A 25,003-nucleotide genomic window follows, 5' to 3' on the forward strand; every position below is an offset into this window, starting at 1 on the left:
GAGATGTCAGTCCATTATCTTACCAAATAGTGTATTTTTACCATCTTTTACCTACACCCTTGAGTAAGGTGGAATAGGTTAAAGTTACTGGCATAATAACACTTCATTGAATTCATGATAGTATTTAACATGTTAAAACTGTTTAGTTGAAAAGTTCACATGCAATTTATAATTTAAAAATATGCTGCATATATTTCATAAAAATACAATAAATCATACTAAACTTTAACTAAAATTAAGAATGTTTTTCTTTCATAATAATGCAGAATATTAATCTGAACACCTACCTCATGCATCACTCGATATTATAAGTTAACCACATAAAGATCCTCTCTACTTAAATTTTCATCATGCATCTTACATTTTTAATGTCCTTACCTTTCCATAGAAAAGGTCATAAATAATGCCTCTTCATATTTGTAATGCTTTTTCAAAATAAATACTCTTCTGTACTTTAAAGACATATTTTCTGATCAATCGTTTGACAGTAATTACACTTCTTATTTAGTATGAACGCTCTGATTTTGAGTACGATGTGAGCAGGTATTAATGGCTTTTTGTCTATATTTGTTCACTTTTTCTCAAGTATAAATGCTTTCCTATGCATTAAGGTGTGAGCATTGGTTCAAAGCTTGGCCACATTGTTCACACTGGTAGTTTTCTCCAGTATGAATTATCTTACCTACGATCAAGTGTGACAATCATTTAGAGGCTTTGTCACATTCTTCACATTTCTAGGATTTCTCAGCAGCATGATTTTCTTGATGTTTAGAAAAGTTTGACGTGTCAAAAGCGTTGGCACATCTTTCAGGTTTGTAGAGTTTCTCTCCAGTATGAATAATCTTATGTCTGTTAAGAATTCAGGACTTTTTATAGACTTTACCACATTATTCACACTTGTAAGATTTCTCTTCAATATGAGTTATCTTATCTGTAGTAAGGTGTGAAAACTGGTTAAAGGCTTTGCCAAATTTTTCCTGTTTGTAGGGTTGCTGTCCAGTATGAATTTTCTTATGTCTGGTTAGGGCTGAGGACCAGAAAAAGGATTTGCCACATTCTTCACATTTGTAGAGTTTTACTCCAGTATGAATTACCTTATGTTTAGTAAAGGTTGAAGACCGGTTAAAAGATTTGCCACATTCTTTATATTTGTAGGGTTTCTCTCTAGTATGAATTTTCTTTTTTTTTGAGACGGAGTCTCGCTCTGTCGCCCAGGCTTGAGAGCAGTGGCGCGATCTCAGCTCACTGCAAGCTCCGCCCTCCCGGGTTCACGCCATTCTCCTGCCTCAGCCTCCCGCATAGCTGGGACTACAGGCGCCTGCCACCATGCCCGGCTAATTTTTTGTATTTTTTAGTAGAGACGGGGTTTCACTGTGTTAGCCAGGATGGTCTCGATCTCCTGACCTCGTGATCCGCCCGCCTCGGCCTCCCAAAGTGCTGGGATTACAGGCGTGATAGTATGAATTTTCTTATGGTTAGTAAGGATTGAAGACTGGTTAAAGGCTTTGCCACATTTTTCACATTTGTAGGGTTTCTCTCCAGTGTGAATTATCTTATGTTTAGTAAGAGCTGAGGACTCTTTAAAGGCTTTGCCACATTCTCCACATTTGTAGGGTTTCTCTCCGGTGTGCAACCTCTTATGTCTAGTTAGGGTTGAAGATTGGCTAAATGCTTTGCCACATTCTTCACATTTGTAGGGTTTCTCTCTAGTATGAATTCTCTTATGTCCATTTAGGGTTGAGGATGATATAAATGCTTTGCCACATTCTTCACACTTGTAAGGTTTCTCTCCAGTATGAATTATCTTATGTGTAGTAAGCTTTGAGGATCGATTAAAAGCTTTGCCACATTCTTCACATTTGTATGGTTTCTCTCCAGTGTGCATCCTCGTATGTCTAGTTAGGGTTGAGGATTGGCTAAATGCTTTGCCACATTCTTCACATTTGTAGGGTTTCTCTCCAGTATGAATTATCTTATGTTCAGTAAGAGTTGAAGATTTCCTAAAAGCTTTGCCACATTCTTCACATTTGTAGGGTTTCTCTCCAGTATGAATTATCTTATGTGTAGTAAGGGTTGAGGATTGGCTAAAAGCTTTGCCACATTCTTCACATTTGTAGGGTTTCTCTCCAGTGTGCATCCTCTTATGTGTAGTAAGGTGTGAAGGCTGGCTAAATGCTTTGCCACATTCTTCACATTTGTAGGTTTTCTCTCTGGTATGAATTCTCTTATGTTCAGTAAGGGTTGAGGACCAGATAATTGCTTTGTCACATTCTTCACTCTTGGAAGGTTTCTCTTTAGTATGAATTATCTTATGTGTCATAAGATTTGAAGATTGATTAAAAGCTTTGCCACATTCTTCACATTTGTAGAGTTTCTCTCCAGCATGTATTATTTTATGTTTAGCAAGGGCTGAGGAGTGCTTAAAAGCTTTGCCACATTCTTTACATTTGTAGGGTTTCTCTCCAGTATGAATTGTCTTATGCTTATTAAGGGTTGAGGAACGGCTAAAAGCTTTGCCACATTCTTCACATTTGTAGGGCTTCTCTCCAGTGTGTATCCTCTTATGTCTAGTTAGGGTTGAAGACCATATAAATGCTTTGCCACATTCTTTACATTTGAAGGGTTTCTCTCTAGTATGAATTCTTTTATGTTTAGTAAGGCTTGAGGACCAGTTAAATGCTTTGCCACATTCTTCACACTTGTAAGGTTTCTCTCCAGTATGAATAAACTTATGTATAGTAAGATTTGAAGATCGATTAAAAGCTTTGCCACATTCTTCACATTTGTAGAGTTTCTCTCCAGCATGTATTATTTTATGTTTAGTAAGGGTTGAGAGTCGCTTAAAAGTTTTGTCACATTCTTTACATTTGTAGGGTTTCTCTTCAGTATGAGTTATCTTATGATTAGCAAGGGTTGAGGAATTGCTAAAAGCTTTGCCACATTCTTTACATTTGTAGGGTTTCTCTCCAGTATGAATTCTCTTATGTTTAGCAAGGGCTGAAGAATGGCTAAAAGCTTTGCCACATTCTTCACATTTGTAGGGTTTCTCTCCAGTGTGTATCCTCTTATGTCTTCTTAGGGTTGAGGACCATAGAAATGCTTTGCCACATTCTTCACACTTGTAAGACTTCTCTCCAGTATGAATTATCTTATGTGTAGAAAGACTTGAGGATTGATTAAAAGCTTTGCCACATTCTTCACATTTGTAGAGTTTCTTTCCAGCATGAATTATTTTATGTGTAGTAAGGGTTGAGAATTGCTTAAAAGCTTTGCCACATTCTTTACATTTGTAGGGTTTCTCTCTACTATGAATTATCTTATGTTTATTAAGGGTTAAGGATTGTCTAAAAGCTTTGCCATTTTCTTCAAATTTGTAGGGTTTCTCTCCAGTATGAATTATCTTATGTTTAGTAAGGGTTGAGGATTGCCTAAAAGCTTTGCCACATTCTTCACATTTGTAGGGCTTCTCTCCAGTGTGTATCCTCTTATGTCTAGTTAGGGTTGAAGACCATATAAATGCTTTGCCACATTCTTTACATTTGAAGGGTTTCTCTCTAGTATGAAATCTTTTATGTTTAGTAAGGCTTGAGGACCAGTTAAATGCTTTGCCACATTCTTCACACTTGTAAGGTTTCTCTCCAGTATGAATAAACTTATGTATAGTAAGATTTGAAGATCGATTAAAAGCTTTGCCACATTCTTCACATTTGTAGAGTTTCTCTCCAGCATGTATTATTTTATGTTTAGTAAGGGTTGAGAGTCGCTTAAAAGCTTTGTCACATTCTTCACATTTGTAGGGTTTCTCTTCAGTATGAGTTATCTTATGATTAGCAAGGGTTGAGGAATTGCTAAAAGCTTTGCCACATTCTTTACATTTGTAGGGTTTCTCTCCAGTATGAATTCTCTTATGTTTAGCAAGGGTTGAAGAACGGCTAAAAGCTTTGCCACATTCTTCACATTTGTAGGGTTTCTCTCCAGTATGAATTCTCTTATGTTTAGCAAGGGTTGAAGAATGGCTAAAAGCTTTGCCACATTCTTCACATTTGTAGGGTTTCTCTCCAGTGTGTATCCTCTTATGTCTAGTTAGGGTTGAGGACAATAGAAATGCTTTGCCACATTCTTCACACTTGTAGATTTTCTCTTTAGCACAAATTATTTTATGTGTAGTAAGGGTTGAGAGCTGCTTAAAAGCTTTGCCACATTCTTCACATTTGTAGGGTTTATCTTCAGTATGAATTTCCGTATGATTAGTAAGGGTTGAGGACCAATGAAAGGTTTTTTCACATTCTTTACATTTATAGGACTTCTCTGTAATATAAACGCATTTATGTTGGGTTTTGTGTAAATGGATGCAAAATGACTTGACACATTTTTTACATTTGAAGCATTTCTTTCCAGTATGTCTTATCGTATGTCTGTTTGAATTTAAAAATTTATAGAAGACTTTCAAATATTTACCACATTGAAATACTTTGCTCTGGGCAGTTGTGAGACACTGGTTAAGTTTATTATAACCTTCTTTGTGCACCTTACACTCATCCACACTTTTACAACCTTTTCTTAACTGTAAATTCTCATGTCCACATTTTTCATATTTTCTCAGTAATACTTTTTGAAAAGAATCTTCCATGCTCTGCTCTGGCCAAAAGTCTTGAGGAAAATGAGGACATATACCTGAAAAAAAAAAAAAAAACTAAAAATAATAAATTACTCCACTCACCTAGACTCACATGAATATAGTTTAAAAATCTTACCTACAAAATTATACAAACTACATAAACAACATGGCACTGCAAAATACCACAGGCCCTAATTCTATTTTTGTTTTTTTGTTTGTTTGTTTTTGAGACGGAGTCTCGCTCTGTCACCCAGGCTGGAGTGCAGTGGCGCAATCTTGGCTCACAGCAAGCCCTGCCTCCTGGGTTCACGCCATTACCCTGCACAGGCCCTAATTCTTTCATAGACATATATATGTAACAAAAACATACAGATCAAATTACATCTATGGAAAACTTATGAATGAGTTAAGTGTGTGCAGTGTCTCAGGGGAGCACAATGCAAAAAACCACACAGAAAAAAAAGAAAAGTCTGTTAAATTTACTTGACACAGCTTTTCCTGCTTCCCATTATAACAGAGTGCCTTTAGAAGTAAATTGCCAACTCCTGGTTTATGTTTAAGAAAGGTAAAATAGTAGCCCATTCATTTTTATTTACAGCTTTTAGGGGCTTTTCCTGACACTGATTTCCCTCTCTCATGACATAAGTGTTGAAAGAAACCGTGGCATAATTTGGAATGAAAGTTTGAGTCTGCTGAGACCAAAGAAAAATGTTACAGCAGCAGAGAGACTGCAGTACTACAGAAAGGAAACAGGCATAGCAAGTGATTACTGACTCCTACAAAGTAACATAAGTAAACACTCTTAATTAAGACATAAACACAAAATTTCAGACAACACATATCCTAAGAACATATTTGAGAAATTCCCATAATCATTAGACAAGACAGTTGTTTTCAAACTATGCCAGGACAAAACTACATTATAAAGACTTTGACAGTTAGCTTTTTTAAATGTCCAAATCTCAATCAAAGATTATAATGTATACAAAATAGGGCAATATGATGCCACCAAAAGATTATAAAATTTTCTGAAAGAAACCATAAAAAAGATGTATACATTAATTTTATGAATTGGTAATGAATAATACTCACTGATTAAAATAGGAACAAAGACAACTATGGGAAATCGGAAAAATGAGGATGAGAACAAAAATATTTAAGATTTCAAAAAAACAGAAATTATGGAGGTAAAAATATAAAAACTGATAGATCCTAAAAGTAAGAAAAAATGATGTAAAAATAAAGCAGCTCAACAAACTAGGATCACAGAAAGATATTTATAACAAACACATATATAAGCACAATTTCAAAAGTCACAGACAAAAAAAAATCTTTGAAGCTGCAAAATAAAAGTGATGTGCCAGGCCAGGCCAGGCCAGGCATGGTGGCTCACACCTGTATTTTAGGCACTTTGGGAGGCCAAGGAGGACAGATCACCTAAGGTCAGGAGTTCAAGGCCAGCCTGGCCAACATGATGAAACCCCGTCTCTACTAAAACTACAAAAATTAGCCAGGTGTGGTGACACATGCCTGTAATCCCAGCTACTTGGGAGGCTGAGGCAGATTATGAGGTCAGGAGTTCGAGATCAGCCTGACCAACATGGAGAAAACCCCTCTCTACTAAAAATACAAAATTAGCTGTGCGTGGTGGCACATGCCTGTAATCCCAGCTACTCAAAGACTGAGGCAGGAGAATCACTTGAACCCAGGAGGCAGTGGTTGTGGTGAGCCGAGATCATGCCATTGCACTCCAGCCTGGGCAACAAGAGCAAAATTCCATCTCAAGAAAAAAAAAAATGGTAGTTGTTTAATATGTATTAAGATTTAGCTTGCAAGGTAAAAACATTTTAGCAATATGTTGCATGAAAATTTCAAGATGATTAATATGACTAAATTAAATATTTATTTTCTGGTAAATTTTGTTTTTTTTGACAAGTAAAAATAATAATAACTAAAAGTACAGAGTTATGATAGTTTTAAATTATATTCACATTTAAAAGTGTTTCTCCCATAAAAAATATAGATTCAGAAATAAATAGGATGTTGAAATTATAAGAATTTTATGACTACTCAGCTACACAGGATTAGAAAATCATTCACAACAAACCCACACAACAAATATACAAGTTATAAAAAATACAACAATAATATTTATACAGGCAAACAAACATAGAGATAATTCTATTGGAAAAAGACATATGGCTCAATCATATTTGATGTTGCTCCAGACTGTCTTAAATTGCATAAAGTTAAATATTGACATGCACAATTATTATACTAAAATATCAAAGCACAATTAACAGATGTGTAGTGGCATACCCTAAAATATATAACACAAAAATATACAATTGCAAAACCAAATTAAAACATGGAATGTAAACTTCATTAGACACCATCAACTAGATTAATATATTCATTAAAAAATCTTAGAAGAAGAATATGGGAAAAAATAATACAGAGATTACTTGAAAATAAAAAAAGGTGAGAAATTCCCAAATTTTGATGTAATAAAAGAAAAAAAATTCTAACCAAGAATACTTGATTTAAATTTATTTCACTTTAAAAAGAAGATGAAAATAAAAGATTTCCAAAATAAAAAGTGAGCGTGTTCATCACCACTAGCACAGTTCTACAAAAAAAAAAAAAAAAGCTACATGGTGTCCAGGCACCGTGGGCTGATGCCTGTAATCCTACAGTTTTAGGAGGCAAGCCTGTCAGAACACTAGAAACCAGGAGTTTCAGATCAGCCTGAGTAATGCGAGACTCTGCAAATAACAATAAGAAATGCTGAAATGAGTCACTAAAATGAGTCAGTTTTGTTTTAAAAAAAATACTGGACAGTATCATAAAACCATATATAAAATAAAGCTCTCTATTAAATGTAAATACACAGACAAATATAGAAGTCTTTTTTTTTTTTAATTGATCATTCTTGGGTGTTTCTCGCAGAGGGGGATTTGGCAGGGTCATAGGACAATAGTGAAGGGAAGGTCAGCAGATAAACAAGTGAACAAAGGTCTCTGGTTTTCCTAGGCAGAGGACCCTGCGGCCTTCCACAGTGTTTGTGTCCCTGGGTACTTGAGATTAGGGAGTGGTGATGACTCTTAACGAGCATGCTGCCTTCAAGCATCTGTTTAACAAAGCACATCTTGCACCGCCCTTAATCCATTTAACCCTGAGTGGACACAGCACATGTTTCAGAGAGCACAGGGTTGGGGGTGAGGTCATAGATCAACAGGATCCCAAGGCAGAAGAATTTTTCTTAGTACAGAACAAAGTGAAAAGTCTCCCATGTCTACTTCTTTCTACACAGACACAGCAACCATCCGATTTCTCAATCTTTTCCCCACCTTTCCCCCTCCTCTATTCCACAAAACCACCATTGTCATCATGGCCCGTTCTCAATGAGCCGTTGGGTACACCTCCCAGACGGGGTGGTGGCCGGGCAGAGGGGCTCCTCACTTCCCAGTAGGGGCGGCCGGGCAGAGGCGCCCCTCACCTCCCGGACGGGGCGGCTGGCCGGGCAGGGGGCTGACCCCCCCACCTCCCTCCTGGACGGGGCGGATGGCCGGGTGGGGGGCTGACCCCCCTACCTCCCTCCCAGATGGGGCGGCTGGCCGGGCGGGGGGCTGACCAGAAGTCTTTACTATCATAATGATGATGCTTAAAATCCTTAAAGATCTTCTATAGAATATTTAAAACAGAATAAAAATGGTAATTGTAGACACCAAAATCCCATTTTCGATAAATAGAAGATTCATATAAAAATGAATAAGAAAACAGAAAACCTAGACAACATTATACACTGATTTATCATTCTGCATATAGAGGAATACCTGAGAATGGATAATTTATTAAAAAACCAAGTTTATTTGGCTCACAATTCAGCAGACTGTATAAAAAGTCTGTGCCAGCATCTGCTTCTGGTGAGAGTGTCAGCAAACTTACAATCACGGTTGAAGGCAAAGATTAACTGTACACACCACAAGATAACAGACAGAGCAAGTACGAGGTGAAGGAGCCAGGTTCTTCTAACAAACCAGCTTTCATTTGAATTAATAAAGTGCACACATTTTGATTACCAAGAGGATGGTGCCAAACTATTCATAAGGACTCTGCCCCATGACCCAAACACCTCCTACCAGGTCCGACATCTAACATCAACAATTACATTGCAGCATAAGGTTTGAGTAACATCAACATCAATACCACATTATAGACCAACTAGGTTTAACAGACATGTACAAAACTTTTCAGTCAAAAGCAGGGAATACGCAATATTTTTATTTGCACCTGGTGTATTCTGTTACGACACATACTAAGTTTTATTAAATTTAAGAATGCCAGGTGGGTGGTGTAGCTCATGCCTATAATCCCAACACTTAGAGAGACCAAGGTGTGAGGATCACTTACAGCTAAAAGTTTCAGGCCAGCCTGGGCAACATAGTGAGACCCTATCCCTACAAAATAATCAAATAATTATTCAGACATGGTACTTTGTTTGTAGTCCCAACTACTTGAGAGACTTAGGTGGAAAGATAACTTGAGCCCAGTAGGTTGAGGCTGCAGTGAGTCAAGATTATGCCAATACACTCCAGCCTGGGTGACAGAGTAAGATCCTGTCTCCAAACAAAAACAACAAACACAAAAAAACAACAAATAAATTTAAGAATATCAATATTATCCACTTTGTGTTTTCTGACCAAAACTCAATTAAACTGGAGATTAAAACTGAAAAATCCAAAAATACATGAAAATAAAAAACTCTTCAACATATTTTTGCACAGGAATAAAAAAATTAATTTTTCAAAGATGTCAATACAACCAACAGTGGTACACAAATTCAATATAATCTTTATAAAAATCCCAACAGTAGTTTTTTAAAGAAATACTGTTTGAGATGTTAAAATTTTGTTACGAACTATAGCCAAACACCCATGGAAAAAAAACAAAGGCATTATAACTTCTGATTTTGAAACGTACTAAAAGCAACAATAACAAAAACAATGAGGTACTCACACAGACAGATAAACAGATGAAAGAACAGAGTAGAGAGGCCAGAAATGAACCCTTCTGTATATGGCCAAATAATCTCCCACAAAATTGACATGAGCACACAATGGAAGATAATCTTTTCAAAAAATTCTGTTAGAAACTGAATATCCATTCTGATAAAATAAAGATTATTTCCTCAAACCATATGTGAAAATCTTTTAATTAGACAGAAGAAGGTAACTTTGTTGTTGTTGCTGTTTTATTATTGTTGTTTTTTGAGATGGAGTCTCACTGTTACCCAGGCTGGAGTGCAGTGGCACAGTCTCGGCTCACTGCAACCTCCGCCTCCCGGGTTCAAGCGATTACCCTGCCTCAGCCACCCGAGTAGCTGGGATTACAGGCACCGGGCACAGCATCTGGCTAATTTATGTATTTTTAGTAGAGACAGGGTTTCACCACGTTGGCCAGGCTGGTCTCAAAATCTTGACCTCGTGATCCACCCACCTCAGCCTCCCAAAGCGCTGGGCCATGAGGCCCAGCCGCATAAATTTCTAATCTCTTAAACACATAGAGGGGAGGCAGGGCACTGTGGCTCATGCCTGTAATCCCAGCACTTTGGGAGGCTGAGACAGGTGGATCACGAGGTGAGGAGTTCAAGACCAGACCAGCCTGAACAAGATGGTGAAAACCTGTCTCTACTAAAAATACAAAAATTAGCCAGGCGGGGCGGCGCGTGCCTGTAGTCTCAGCTACTCAGGAGGCTGAGGCAGAAGAATTGCTTGAACCCGGGAGGTGGGGGTTGCAGTGAGCCAAGATCACACCATTACACTCCAGCCTGGGTGACAGAGCGAAACTCCATCTCTCTCTCTCTCTCTCTCTCTCTCTATGAAACACATGACATTAGTCTTGGTGCCAAATTCTTAGATACAACATTAAATGCATGAGCAACAAAGAAAAAAACCAGAATAATTTAACTACACTACACTTCAAAATTTCTGCATATTTAAGTAAACATTTAATAAAGAAATAATGCCTCCTATAAAATGGATGAAAATATTTACAAATTACATGTGATAAGTGTGAATATCCAAAAAATATAAACAACTTTTAAAACGGAACAATAAAGTTAAATAACTTTATTTAGAAATAGACAAATAATTAAAATAAATTTTCATAAAAAAACACAAATAAAAAAACATTTGAAAGGACACACAAAATTACTAATTTGTAGAGAAATGCATTAAAACCACAATGAAAAACAAAATCCCCTCACACCCACTTAAATGGTCACTATCCATTTTTTAAAAACACCAAATCTCTTGATAATGCAATCAAAATGAAACCCTTGGCTGGGCACAGTGGTTCACACCTTTAATCCCAGCACTTTGGGAGGCCGCGGCAGGCAGATCACAAGGTCAGGAGTTCAAGACCAGCCTGCTTAACGTGGTGAAACCCTGTCTCTACTAAAAATACAAAAATTACCCAGGTGTGGTGACGTGTGCCTGTAATCCCAGCTAGTCAGGAGGCTGAGGCAGGAGAATCGCTTGAACCCAGGAGGCAGAGGTTGGAGTGTGATAGGATCATGCCATTGCACTCCACCCTGGGCGACAGAGCAAGAATTTGTCTCAGAAAAAAAAACAACAACGCCCGGGAGGGAGGTGGGGGGCAGCCCCCACCCGGCCAGCCGCCCCGTCCGGGAGGGAGGTGGGGGGCAGCCCCCGCCCGGCCAGCCGCCCCGTCCAGGAGGGAGGTGGGGGAGAGCCCCCGCCCGGCCAGCCGCCCCGTCCGGGAGGGAGGTGGGGTGCGCCTCCGCCCGGCCGCTGCCCTGTCTGGGAGGTGGAGGGCGCCTCTGCCCGGCTGCCCCTTCTGGGAAGTGAGGAGCCCCTCTGCCCGGCCACCACCCCGTCTGGGAGGTGTAACCAACAGCTCATTGAGAACGGGCCATGATGACGATGGCGGTTTTGTTGAATAGAAAAGGGGGAAATGTGGGGAAAAGACAGAGAAATCAGATTGTTGCTGTGTCTGTGTAGAAAGAAGTACACATAGGAGACTCCATTTTGTTCTGTACTAAGAAAAATTCTTCTGCCTTGGGATGCTGTTAATCTGTAACCTTACCCCCAACCCCGTGCTCTCTGAAACGTGCTGTGTCCACTCAAGGTTAAATGGATTAAGGACAGTGCAAGATGTGCTTTGTGAAACAGATGCTTGAAGGCAGCATGCTCCTTAAGAGTCATCACCACTCCCTAATCTCAAGTACCCAGGGACACAAACACTGCGGAAGGCCCCAGGGTCCTCTGCCTAGGAAAACCAGAGACCTTTGTTCACTTGTTTATCTGCTGACCTTCCCTCCACTATTGTCCTATGACCCTGCCAAATCCCCTCTCCGAGAAACACCCAAGAATGATTTAAAAAAAAAAAAAAAAAAGCAAAAAACAAACAAAGAAACAAACAAAACTTCTATTGATTGTTGGTGGAAAGCAGGATGCACCCATTATTTTATAATGTTATAAATGTACTTTAAATAAAATTATTATCAAATACAGCAATTCCATTTATGAATCTATATCTAAAATATGCATCATAGGACCCTGAAGACATATTTGATACAACGGAGTATTATTCAACCTTAAAAAAAAAACACAAAAAACTTGTCACATTTAAAGATACACTTTGAGATTATGTCAACTGAAATAAACTAGTAACGAAACGATAAATGTTATGATTTCACTAAGGTATATAAAATAGTCACACTCATAAAAACAGAAACTGGAAGGGTGTTTGTCAAGGGCTAGAGAGAGCATAAAATGGTCAAATGTTATTTAATGGGCATTGCATTTTAATTTTGCAAGATGTAAAATTTCTAGAAGTCTTTTGCATAACAATGTTAATATTAACAGGCCTGAAATATACAGTTTTGTTTAGTTTTTTGAGACAGGGTCTCAATCTGTCACACAAGCTTGAGTAGAGTGGCACATTATGGCTCACTGCAGCCTTACACTCCCAGGCTCAAATAATCCTGCCCCTCAATCTCTCAAGTAGCTGGGACCACAGGTACACACCATCATGCCTGGCTATTTCTTACATAAAAATGTTTGTAGAGAGGGTGTCTCCATATTTTGCCCAGGCTGGTCTCAAACTTTTGGGCTCAAGCAATCCTCCTGTCCTGGCCTCTCAAAATCCTGGTCTTACAGAAGTGAGCCACCACCATGCCTGGCCCTGACATGTACATTGAAATAGATTTAAGAAGGTAAATTATATGTTATGTGTTTTTACAACAATTATTTTAGAAAAAAACAGAAAAAGAATTATAAATTTTCTTGAAAATTACCTTCAAATCACAAAAACTTTTTTTCACACAAAGGAAATACATATTCATCATTAAACACATGGTGAAAATAATGCTATTTCAAAGGCTACTCACTTAGACAAGACAAAACCAACATTGAAAGCCACCAGCGGCAAGGTGGCTGACACCTGTAATCCCAGCACTTTGGGAGGCCAAGGCAGGCAGATCACCTGAGGTCAGGAGCTCAAGACCAGCCTAACCAACATGAGAGAAACCCTGTCTCTACTAAAAGAAAAATACAAAATTAGCCAGGCATGGTGGTACATGCCTGATATCCCAGGTACATTAGAGGCTGAGGCAAGAGAATCACTTGAATCTGGGAGGTGGAGGTTGCAGTGAGCCAAGATCATGCATTGCACTCCAGCCTCAGCAACAAGAGCAAAACTCCATCTCAAAAACAAAAAAGAAAAAAAAATGAGATAAGAAACAATATATACAAGACAAGCTATAACCAAAATTGGGGTCATATTTGTAGACATAAAAACACACATATATAATCTGATTGTGATAGACATATGGCTCATTTATCTTTTAATTAAATCCCACACTGACTTAAAGTATACAAACAGAATTGCAAATTGTCTAAAATTATAATACATAAGTAAAACCAAAAAACAATAAACTGATATTAAGGAACTTACACTAAAAAACACACTAATGTAGAACTGCAAGAAAATAATGAAAGAAATGTTTACTCATAAAATCTAGTTGGCAACATTAATGTACGTTAACAAATAATTTGTCTAGAAAACGGCAATGTTTGACTAACTGTGCAGTCATGGAAGGCAGGCACTTTAAATTACTGGTATCTATTGTATGGCAATAAAATCCCAGAGAAAATGTAGTACAATCATAAATAGGAGATGCTAATGAGAAACTTAATAGATAAGCATTTAAAAGAAACTAGTGTCAATTTTTATGTTTTAAATATGTGCTATTTTTACACAAAAAATTACTGTAATTCAAGTTTAGAACCAACTATAGCCTTAAATTGCTAAATTATGTATATATTTAGCAAAATATGGTTAGAGCTTCATGTATAAAACAAATATTTGAGGAATACATTATGTTATTATTTAGTTACAGGCTGACAAAAGTAGTTGAAAATTCTGTAATTCCTATTTGTCTGCCTGTATACTAATTACCTAACTCACACACAACATGTACATTCTAGTATATTGTCCTAAATGTCTGAATCCAAAACTACAGACAAATTTGAAGTAGAAAATAAAAATAAAAATTTATATGGAGAGTGACATTAATAAGCTAAAAAAAAAAAAGATGCCCTATTTGCTTATCTCCTGACAGCAAGAAAATTTGGCAGCCATTCCTGACAAAAATGCGTTTGTGAGAGAACCAGGCATCATGGTTCACACCTGTAATGACAGCTACACGGCACATTAAAGTTGGAGAACTGCTTCCGGTCAAAATATTAAGACCTGCCTGGGTTATGTTGCAAGACCCCATCTCAAAAATAAGTGCCTTTAAGAGAGCTCTGAGATCCAGGAAGGGAGTTATGAAACTCTGCTGAAGCCCAAGATTGAAGGTAATCCTTTTTAGAAGGCAAGCCTCATTCAGGCAGCAAACTACAGGACTACTGTTTTTGGCTACAGACAAGAAAATGTTCCACTTAACTTGGTTCCACTGAGAATTTTGAACTGTACTCTGTAACCATCCCAAACTCTTCCCAGCTACAGACTTGGGGAGGTTCTGCCATTCCAGAGGCCTGGAGGAAGACACCCATTTATAGCCATGCAGCAGGCCTGCAGACTTTGGCCTTTACTGTGGTCCCTGAAGCAGGTCTATGATTCAGTTCCAGCTCTCTGAGCCACAGTTCATGGCCGGTTCTGCCTATGTAGAAACCCAAAGTAACCTGGGAAAATCCTCTCTTGTACTCGATGAAAGCCATGCTCATCCACATCCTCATATAAAACCCACCATATGCAGACCTGACTGCAGAAACCTGCCCTTGGGTCTGCCCTGCAGAGCAAAGTCCTGAAGGATATTCACTCTGTCCAAAAATTAAATGAGAATTATAACTATCCAAGCCCCTTTTAACAACACAACTAAAGGTGGACCCTTGTGCAAACCCAGCAGACTTAAGACCAAGCTACAACCCTTCTTCACTACAAATCCAGATGACATTCTATCACTCTGAGGACCCAACAAAAATAGATTTTTACTTTCTGAAACCAGTCTATAAATACTTGAACAAGTGTTTGCTCCTTCTTTACAGTCACCGATGCAAAACTATTGTTTCTTATTGTCAATGCTTCTATTTTAACATAGCACTCAAAGTATGTGGAAGACGAAACAGTCAAAAGAAAAATTTAAAGTCATTGAAATTGAAGACCAGTAAGTAAAATGTTGCTTTTTGTAAATCATGTAATCTTATATATATATATATAAATAAACAGTACTTTAAAACCTGTTTAAACTAATGAATACACTCAATTAGCAAAATGTAAAATGCAAAAAATTAGCAAAATGTAAAATTAGCAAAATGCACTCTTTTGTATGCCATGAACAGTACTCTAGCTGTCACTGTAAACTTGAAGAAAGATCATTGAAGGGAAAGTAGAATTCTTAGAGATTTTATAAGCATTAACAGAAGTGATAGCATAATTTAAAAAAAAAATTCAGGCTTCCCAGAAACTATTTCCTTTGGAACACAGCTTCTCAGATCACTTTAAAGACCTGCTTTCTTCTTGACTTTGGGCCTCTCATCCTTGTCGTCTGTTGTATTCACTCTCACCTACCTGTGGGTTCATCCACCATCTCATGTTGCTTCATATTCCAGGGCTCTTTTCCTTGCTCCAGACAAGTAATCAGGTCTGGCTTAGAGAGAGCAATACCTGTTTTATCAAAAATAACTAACATGAGTCTTGCTCATATTCTCCACCTGCCAACTTAGTAATGTGCTCAGTAAAGAGCATATAATAGAATATTCTAATAAATTGTCCCAATATACTAATTTGTAACAGAAATGTTTAAATATTTAGAAGACATTTTAATTTTATAGGTTCTTAATTTTACTGCTTGGTACTACTGTATCAAAAACTGGTGATGGCAATTAGATTTTAAGGTGTGAGTAACAGTATTTTATGCCACAAAACTTCTGAAATTACCACTAATCTAAAGTGAAGGACACAGATCAGCTCAGGAATGTGGAAAGTTCAGGTCAAGATGAAACATCTTGAGGAAATTCTTTTCTAAACAAACAAATCCCCAGGATTTTCTTGAAAACAGAAATCTGAAAGCATAAATTTCCAGAAAACATTCTACAAAACAGAAATGAAGCCTGTAATCCCAGAACTCTGGGAGGCCAAGGCAGGCAGATCATGAGGTCAGGAGATTGAGACCATCCTGTCTAACACAGTGAAACCCCGTCTCTACTAAAAATACCAAAAAAAAAAAAAAAAAAAAAAAAAAAAAAAATTAGCCGGGCATGGTGGTGGGCGCCTGTAGTCCCAGTTACTCGGGAGGCTGAGTCAGGAGAATGGTGTGAACCTGGGAGGCAGAGCTTGCAATGAGCCAAGATCTCGCCACTGCACTCCAGTCTGGGCAACAGAGCAAGACTCTGTCTCAAAAAAAAAAAAAAAAAAAAAGAAAAGAAAAGAAGTAAAACCATTAGTTTATATTAGAAACTTAGTATTAAAGTTTTCCTTACCCAGGAAGGCCAGGTTTCTGTAGTTCTCTAACATCACATTCCTATATAAATTCTGCTGTGCAGTGTCCAGACATTGCCACTCCTCCGGAGAGAATTCTATGGCCACATCCCTAAATGTCAACAGTCCCTGAAAAACACACACAAACACACATATTTACAAAGTGGCTATGGGCAGAATTTTTCATTTGACTCAAGGTAAAATCAGAAAGTGACTAGAACTGGTTCTGACTTATAAGAGTGGCTGAAATTATCCAATAAAATAATTGTCAACACACAAACGTTTTGTAATGTATTCTCTAACTCTGAGAAAAGACAGTGGCATAATACCCACAATATCAGTGTATATATGATACTTGTCTAGATGATAAAGTGTAAAATTGAGGGCATAAATATTAACAAGTACATTTTTGAGTGTTATATTTACATAATACAGAATGACTTGTGTATTTTTTTCAGGTGAAAAAGGCATAGTTGTTATATATTTCAGACACAATAGACATGTTGAGTTAGAAGGTACCACTCAAAAAAATTTTTTTTTTTTTTGAGACAGAGTCTCACTCTGTTGCCCAGGCTGGAGTGCAGTGGCGCAATCTCAGCTCACTGCAAGCTCCGCCTCCCAGGTTCCATGATTCTCCTGCCTCAGCCTCCCGAGTAGCTGGGACTACAGGTGCCCACCACCACGCCCGGCTAATTTTTTGTATTTTTAGTAGAGACGGGGTTTCACTGTGCTAGCCAGGATGGTCTCGATCTCCTGACCTCGTGATCCTCCCGCCTCGGCCTCCCAAAGTGCTGGGATTACAGGCATGAGCCACCATGCCTGGCCAGTACCACTCAAATTTTAATGTGTATGATAAACTAGACATCTTGTTAATGCAGATTATTTTTTCAGGAGATCTGAAATAAAGTCTGAATTACTGAATTTCTAAAAAGTTCACTAGTAATGCCAATGTTTTGACCCCAAAAGACTATTCTGTCAAACATCCCGTAAGTGGAACAGCCTGTGTTTTTTTCAGTTTTTCTGGCCTGTAAACAAAGATGAGAGCTTTCATTTACCAAAAAAAGATCAATGCAAAGAAAACCTAAAAAAAAGGGCAGCTGCCAGATTAAATGTGATGTTTTATGCACATCACCTGCATAAAGATACTTAATGATGAAGAGAAAAATAACTCTGTAGTGAAAAAATCTGTAAGAGAGCTTATTAAGCAAGTGAGTTATTAATACCAATTGCACTAGGACAAGTTTCTATAGTATGCTGATGCACCATATTGCCCCCACTAAAGTAAATTACAGTCTCAATTTAACCATAAGAAAATATCAGTTGCATGGAAAGTTCAAGGTACAGGTATCTTCCGTGTTCTACAATTTTTAATAGTGATTTTAAGTACTTTCTTTAACACCCTAATAAGCAGCTATATCCTGATAATTTTTTCCAAACTTTCTGGGTAATAAATGCCATCCTGTTTAAATGAGCACTTTCTTAATCCTGTAATGCACAGAGATAACAAAAAAACAGAACCTCAACATTATATGTTCTCCATCTTTACTAAGAATCCCAGGTTTTCTCCATAGAAATAGATTATCCACACCTTTCCATGTTCAACAGCCACAAAGAGAACATTTTTAATATTGCAGATCACAAATTCATGGTGAGAATTCTGCATGGCATATAAGAAGCCATCATGCAGAGAAGGCTCTGGTAGATAGAAAAGAAATATTTTCAGAGATCCTTGACTATCATAAGTTTTTTTTTCTTTTTTTTTTTTGAGACGGAGTTTTGCTCTTGTTGTTGCCCAGGCTGGAGTGGAATGGCACGATCTCGGCTCACCACAAGCTCTGCCTCCCGGGTTCAAGCAATTCTCCTGCCTCAGCCTCCCGAGTAGCTGTGATTACAGGCATGCATCACCACACCCAGCTAATTTTGTATTTTTCGTAGAGACAGGGTTTCTCCATGTTGGTCACGCTGGTCTCGAACTGCCAACCTCAGGTGATCTGCCCGCCTCGGCCTCCCAAAGTGCTGGGATTACAGACGTGAGCCACCACGCCTGGCCTGTCATAAGCATTTTTAAAAGTAGTTAAGACAAACTCATTAGGGAGAAAAAATACAGGTACAGAAGTAAAAATTTGCAAGTACTAAATGCGTGGCATTCCACGAGGCAGAGTGGACACAGCTCTTGATCTGAGACATGTTTAGCTGAAAAAAAGCCATTTTTTCTCTTTCTCCTCCTCCTCTCAAATTCTTTCTCAGATGAGATTTTCTGGACTAATTATGTCTGCATTTTGAGAATTTGCCTTTAATAATTTGAGCACATGTTTACCTATTACCACCACACCCAAAGGCAGAAGGCCCAAGACACAAAAACTCTACCCATTTCTGTCCTGAATAACAGAAAAGATTCAGAACAATGAGCTGCTCCACAGAGATAAAAATATAAGTTTCTCTTTTTTTTTTTTTGTCCTCAGGTGCCCTCCCCTGCTACGGACATCAGCAATTTCTGCTACAGTAATACAAATATTGGCCACACTGTCCTGTCCTTACCAAATCCAAATAGAACAGGTTCCTGGACCACCCTTTAGTGCAAAGGTGGAACTTAACTCTCATGAATGTATCTTAAACTTCTCATACTTGATTCTGGCACCTTAGAGTCACAGGAGACACTTAATTAAAACAAATAGATGCTATCTTCAGAACATTAAACAGAAACTGTGAAAAGGGCACAAGAGAGTTCTGTGAATTGGCCATGTGCTTCTAATTAGAAGCCTGAGCTTATAACCACTTACCTAAGCATTGCCACTCAAGCTTTAATTAGCTTATAAATCACTTGGTAAACTTGGCCCCACTCTACGTAATGTGATTCTGCAGGTTTGGAAATGGTCCATAAATGGGTGTTCTAAACAAGTCCCCTGTCAGTGCTGATGTCACTCTCTCTGGTCTCATTATTAGCATTTGTTAGAAAAATGAGGCACAGCACACAGTCCCTTACACTCAGCACTCCTGTCACAACACAAATACTTCTGATACAAATGAAGACAACCATTCTCTATCTTAAAGTATACTACTTGCTGGCTCTTTAAAGTTCACAAAGAAAACAGAAAACAGCAATTTCTGAGTAAGTCTGCATTTGGAAAACAACATGTGCACATGTACTAATGCAATGTTTATTAAGCAGGTACTATGTAATCAACAGGATGTTACAGAGCACTGTGATAATTCATTATTTGATTTAATTCTAATAACACCCTGTGAGTTGATACTAAGTGTTGAATAATCCCAAGGATTTAGAATAAGGATCCAGCATTTTTATTTCTTCTTCTGTTTTTCTGTCACTAATTTTTTTAAAAAAATGCATAGAATAAAATCTAAATATAGACAGATGAGAGGGATACAGATAGAGTGTAATGTAATTTAGATGAATTATTATGTTTATATTTACTATTTTGTGACTTGTGAATCAATTACTGTATCTGCAGGAACAGAAAACAAGTTGCCAAATGGAATGTCTCTGTAAACACTGGTTTTAATATAAAATTATTAAATTAAGACCCTATAATACATGTTATTTTTCCATTTATCTGCTATTGGGTTTCAGAAAATTGTGAGCACCAACTCTAAAAAGGCAACAGGATTCATCACCCAAAACTCTGATCTCTTCTAGTTAGTTCTGCGAGGCAAAACTCCAAGGTAGGGCAAGACTTAAATAAGGCCTTCAAAAAGGGTGAATCTAAACAGGGCTGAAGCAGGGTGTAGAGTTGATGTAAAATTCTGTTCTTTATGCCACTGGGGAGTATTTTTAGTTCCGTTTCTTTTTTTAAACTTAGCTAAAAAACAAAAACAAAAACAGAAACTTAAATCTCAGAGTTTGTGTAATTTTAATCTTTTTTAGCCCCACTGCCCTTTCAATTTTATATCACATACTAATAAGCAATTTAAACAAATCCCTTAAGGTTTTCTAGAATAATTTTTTAGATGATAAATAAGTATTCTTAGCAGGGCATAAAAAATACAAATAATAACTTTTTTGTTTATTAATATATGTTCAGGTGTAGACATCACAAGTCACAAAAATATAAAGAAAACGGCCCAAATAAAGCCCATATTTTTGCACACATCTATTTATTGTACCCAACCTTTTGATGCATAATTAAACCACTTATCCAGTTGCTAGTCTAGACTAAAAGTTCTTGCATGGTAGGGACCATGACTGCTTCATCTATTTTTCTAATGACTATATGAATTGGAAGCAATTAGTTTATTTGTTTGAGTCTCCAGACCTCCTCATCATTTTTCACTCAAGTACCAGGGAACTAGAGAAACTCTCACCTGGGTACCAACCAAAGACATCTCTTGTATGAGGGGAGGAGCAAACACAGGATGACTAATTTCTTTTACACTAAGATAGAAGCAAAATTAACCACTCTAGTCAGCCTGACACAATTCTGTTCTGGAGATTCTCAAATGTCTCAAAGATACCTAGGTGACTGTGAGAGCATTTCCAGTGACCCCGGGCTGATGGTCCAATAATAAGCCAGCAAGAGAGACTCAGGCTGATTCTAAATAGAAAATGAAACTACCAAATAGGCAGAGACACAATTCTGCCTGCATATTTAGGTGACAGCACACATTTTACAGCGTAACTGTGAGCTGACTGGAAGCCTGAGAGGGAAAGTCCCCTCTAGAGTAGAGCTTGGTTGGCACCTTATGTGTTTATATTATGTCTGGTAATTCTACACAGTGTTTGGGAAATATAATTTTTATTAATTCTCTTCAGCACCAGAGAAACCACAGTAATAGAACAGAAAGAAAACTGTCTCATTACACAATTAAGTCTGAATGTCACATGCATTACAATCCATCTGCTTAAGAGATTGAAAAGAAATAAAGACGGTTACCGTAATTAGTTCACAAGTAGAAGAATTTACAGCGCCATGTCATAGGTAGTTCATCCTAAATTCACCTGGTCATTGGGGAGGTCATCCATGTATGCTAATTGGTTATATTCAATGACAAAATAAGCTTTTCACATCTTCATGGCAGAAGGTAGTTTTGCAACTTGAAGCCAGGTGCCTGCTTAATGTAGACTTTCACTCTTCTACAAAAGTGGTTGAATAGGGTGCTATCTTTTTGGCTACTTGCATTTTAAAGCACTGGCTCTCTACTCCCTGAGGACTTGACTAGTGCACTCCTGCTTCCCCTCTTCTGGTGGCCAGTGTCCTCTTTTGTTTCCTACCATCTGCCACTGTGGTACAGCCCACAGCACAGGGCTCACAGCTGGCAGCTCACATCTTAGATGAACAACAATTGCCACAGCAGCACTTTAGTGTCACATCAAAGAGTGAAGTCTGGCCGGGTGTGGTGGCTCATGCCTGTAATCCCAGCACTTTAGGAGGCTGAGGTGGGCAGATCATGAGGTCAGGAGTTCAAGAGCAGCCTGGTCAACATGGTGAAGCCCCATCTCCACTAAAAATAAAAATAAAAAATTTGCTGGGCATGGTGGTGGGCACCTGTAATCCAAGCACTCAGGAGGCTGAGGAAGGAGAATCCCTTGAGCCCAGAAGGCGGAGGTTGCAGTGAGCCGAGATTGCACCATTGCACTCTGGCCTGGGCAATGGGGGGAAAATCCGTCTCAAAAAAAAAAAAAAAAAAAAAAAAAAAAAAGAGTGAAGCCTGAGCTGCAGAAGGAGAGCTTGCAGGCCTCCCGGGTAGAATCGCACCTTCACAATAATGGGAATGCGAGCATTATCTAAGCCACAGTTTCTATTTATAATGGTGACATGGAAAATATACTGCTGGGTTTCCAGCATGCATCCAGATAGAGATAGCTCTAAGAGTTCTCACTGTGACAGCCCACGTCTTTCACAGACATTATGGGATACTAATAGGGTTTCTAAAACAGATACACAAAGCATTAGAAAGAAAAACAGCTCTCATTCCGAGAAAGATTATATTGAGAGAAAAAAACAAGTTAAAAGCGTCTTAAGAAAAAACTGAGATTACATATAAGATTGATCAAGTCAGCCAGAAAATATTCCTCTAAAAATAATTTCTCTCTAAATATCCAAAGTGCATAGCTACTCACAGCATGAGAAACATGAGTGTTATGAAGAAAGGGCACATTATCAGCAGAATTTTAGAAGATTTTTTTCTATCTCTGCTGCTCTCTAATCTGCTGCCCATTAAATGTGGAATCTATATAGAAATATATCTGACAACTACCACCAGCACTTTTTGATAAAAAAATTAAAACCTGACTGTGTTAATATAATGGAATATATGTAAGCCTGCAACATAACTAACTAAACAGCTATACAGTTTTGGGGTGGCCAAATCACCTGCCTTTATTTGTCCTGTAATAGCAGCATTCCAATTTCTGAAATGAAAGCCACTAAAATTATACTTACCTATAACTATCCCTATTGGTTAAATTAATAAGCATATCAGACTAATATCTACTGTAACGATTTGGTAATACATTTTCTTTGGATATTAGATATAAATATGTAATTATGAATAATTTTAATATACTACTCATAATGTATGTAGGATTTTAAAAAATTTTCTGCAACTATAATTCAGTTGAAAAACTACATTTCAAAACTATGAATCACAATATTAAAACAACTATTTAAGGAATTCATTCAAAGTAAATATTGTGGCTTTATATTCATACTCTTGCAGAAAATACTATTGGATGTATATGAATGCAGGTTGTCTACAAACATTATACATTACTATGCTAATTGTACTGAATAAATAGAAACAAAGGTATGACAACACACTCCACTTTTCAGTTTATAAACTGAACTCTTTTTTTCTTTCTCTTTTTTTTTTTTTTTTGAGACTGAGTTTTGCTCTCATTGCCCAGGCTGGAGTGCAACGGCATGATCTCGGCTCACCTCAACCTCCACCTCCTGGGTTCAAGTGATTCTCCTGCCTCAATCTCCCGAGTAACTGGATTACAGGCATGCGCCACCATGCTCAGCTAATTTTGTATTTTTAGTAGAGACAAGATTACTCCATGTTGGTCAGGCTGGTCTATAACTCCCAACCTCAGGTGATCCGCCCGACTTGGCCTCCCAAAGTGCTGGGATTACCAGCATGAGCCACCACGCCCAGCCATAAACTGAACTCTTTTTTCTTTTGTAGTATAAATACTTTAGCCTGCAAATAATCATCATGGATAATCAGGTTTCTGTCAAACAACTTACTCAGTATCTTTTAGTCTTTATAATTCTTTATTGCTAAATTTAATCCTATTTTTATGCTCAACTTTTGTGTGCTTTTAGAATGAGCAAGACTGAACAAATCTGTGTCAACTTTAAAAGACTAAAAATTGTAAGAACAATCTTTTGCCAAAGCAAAAACGAAGCAATTAATCTCGGGTCCCAGATAAAGACAATCCTGAGACCAAAAAAAAAAAAAAAAAAATGACAAAAGGTTTATTCAGCTGTTATTTGATTTACATATATTTCAAAAAAAGGGAGATAAAAATATATACGTAATCTAAATGTTATAAGAAAAGAGATTTTAGTAAGATATTTTCTTACTTTTATGTAGACTAATTAAGCCTCTTATTTCTAATTTATATTTTCTTTTACAACAGCCAGGTCTCTAAACATGTTCTTGAACTCCTGGACATCTAAATTTTGCACACTGTGTGCACATGAAAGAATGTTTATGGAAGAAAAAACAGAAGAGAGAAAGGTGTTACATAAAATTCATAGGTTCAGATGAATAAAGCATGTTCTCAGAGACCTATGAAGAGATTTAGATTCAGACACAATAATAGTGGGAGATTACAACATCCCACAGGCACTAGTAGACAGATAATTGAAGAAGAAAATTAACAAAATATGAGAACCTAAACTCAACACTTGACCAAATATTCCTAATAGGTATCTACAGAACTCTTCATCTAAAAATAACATACATTCTTCTCATCGCCACGTGGCACATACTGACCACACAATCAGAAATAAAAAAATCCTCAGGAAATTCAAAAATCTCAAAATTATACAAACCAAACACAGAGATATTACCACTGACCCCACAAAAATATTTTGAAGTCTATTATGAACACCTCTGTGCACAAGAAAATCTAGAAAAAATGAAAAAAATTATTAAGGAATACATCCTTCCAAGAATGAACAAAAAAGAAATCAAAGCCCTAAACAGATGAACAAGAAGCTCAAAAACTGAACTGTAATAAATAGCCTACCAATCAAACAAAGCCAAGGACCAGACATTCACAGGTGGACCAGACGTACAAAAAAGTGCTGGTATTATTTCTACTAAAACTATTTTAAGAAATTAAGAAAAAGTAACTTCTCTCCAACTCATTATATAAGAACAGCATTATTCTGATACCAAAACCTGGCA

The 25,003-nt window shown here is 37.5% G+C and overlaps 1 protein-coding gene and 1 long non-coding RNA gene across 2 annotated transcripts in view; one reads left to right on the forward strand and one right to left on the reverse strand.

Annotated features, from left to right (window-relative positions):
- The window catches only part of LOC129137989 (uncharacterized), a 28,708-nt gene extending 13,396 nt beyond the window's left edge, over positions 1-15,312 (forward strand). Inside the window, exon 3 of the long non-coding RNA XR_008540888.2 lies at positions 15,249-15,312. This is a non-coding gene — a long non-coding RNA (uncharacterized LOC129137989). The remainder of the gene's footprint in view (positions 1-15,248) is intronic.
- LOC469069 (zinc finger protein 91) overlaps positions 15-25,003 on the reverse strand; it is a 37,057-nt gene continuing 12,068 nt past the window's right edge. The window contains 5 exon segments of the mRNA XM_003316240.7: positions 15-4,341; positions 4,344-4,377; positions 4,379-4,674; positions 15,719-15,814; positions 16,630-16,756. Of these exon segments, the coding sequence (XP_003316288.6) occupies positions 1,352-4,341; positions 4,344-4,377; positions 4,379-4,674; positions 15,719-15,814; positions 16,630-16,756 (3,543 nt within the window). The 3' untranslated portion in view covers positions 15-1,351.

This window comes from Pan troglodytes, chromosome 20 (genome assembly GCF_028858775.2).
Source record: "Pan troglodytes isolate AG18354 chromosome 20, NHGRI_mPanTro3-v2.0_pri, whole genome shotgun sequence".
NCBI classification, from domain to species: Eukaryota; Metazoa; Chordata; class Mammalia; order Primates; family Hominidae; genus Pan; species Pan troglodytes.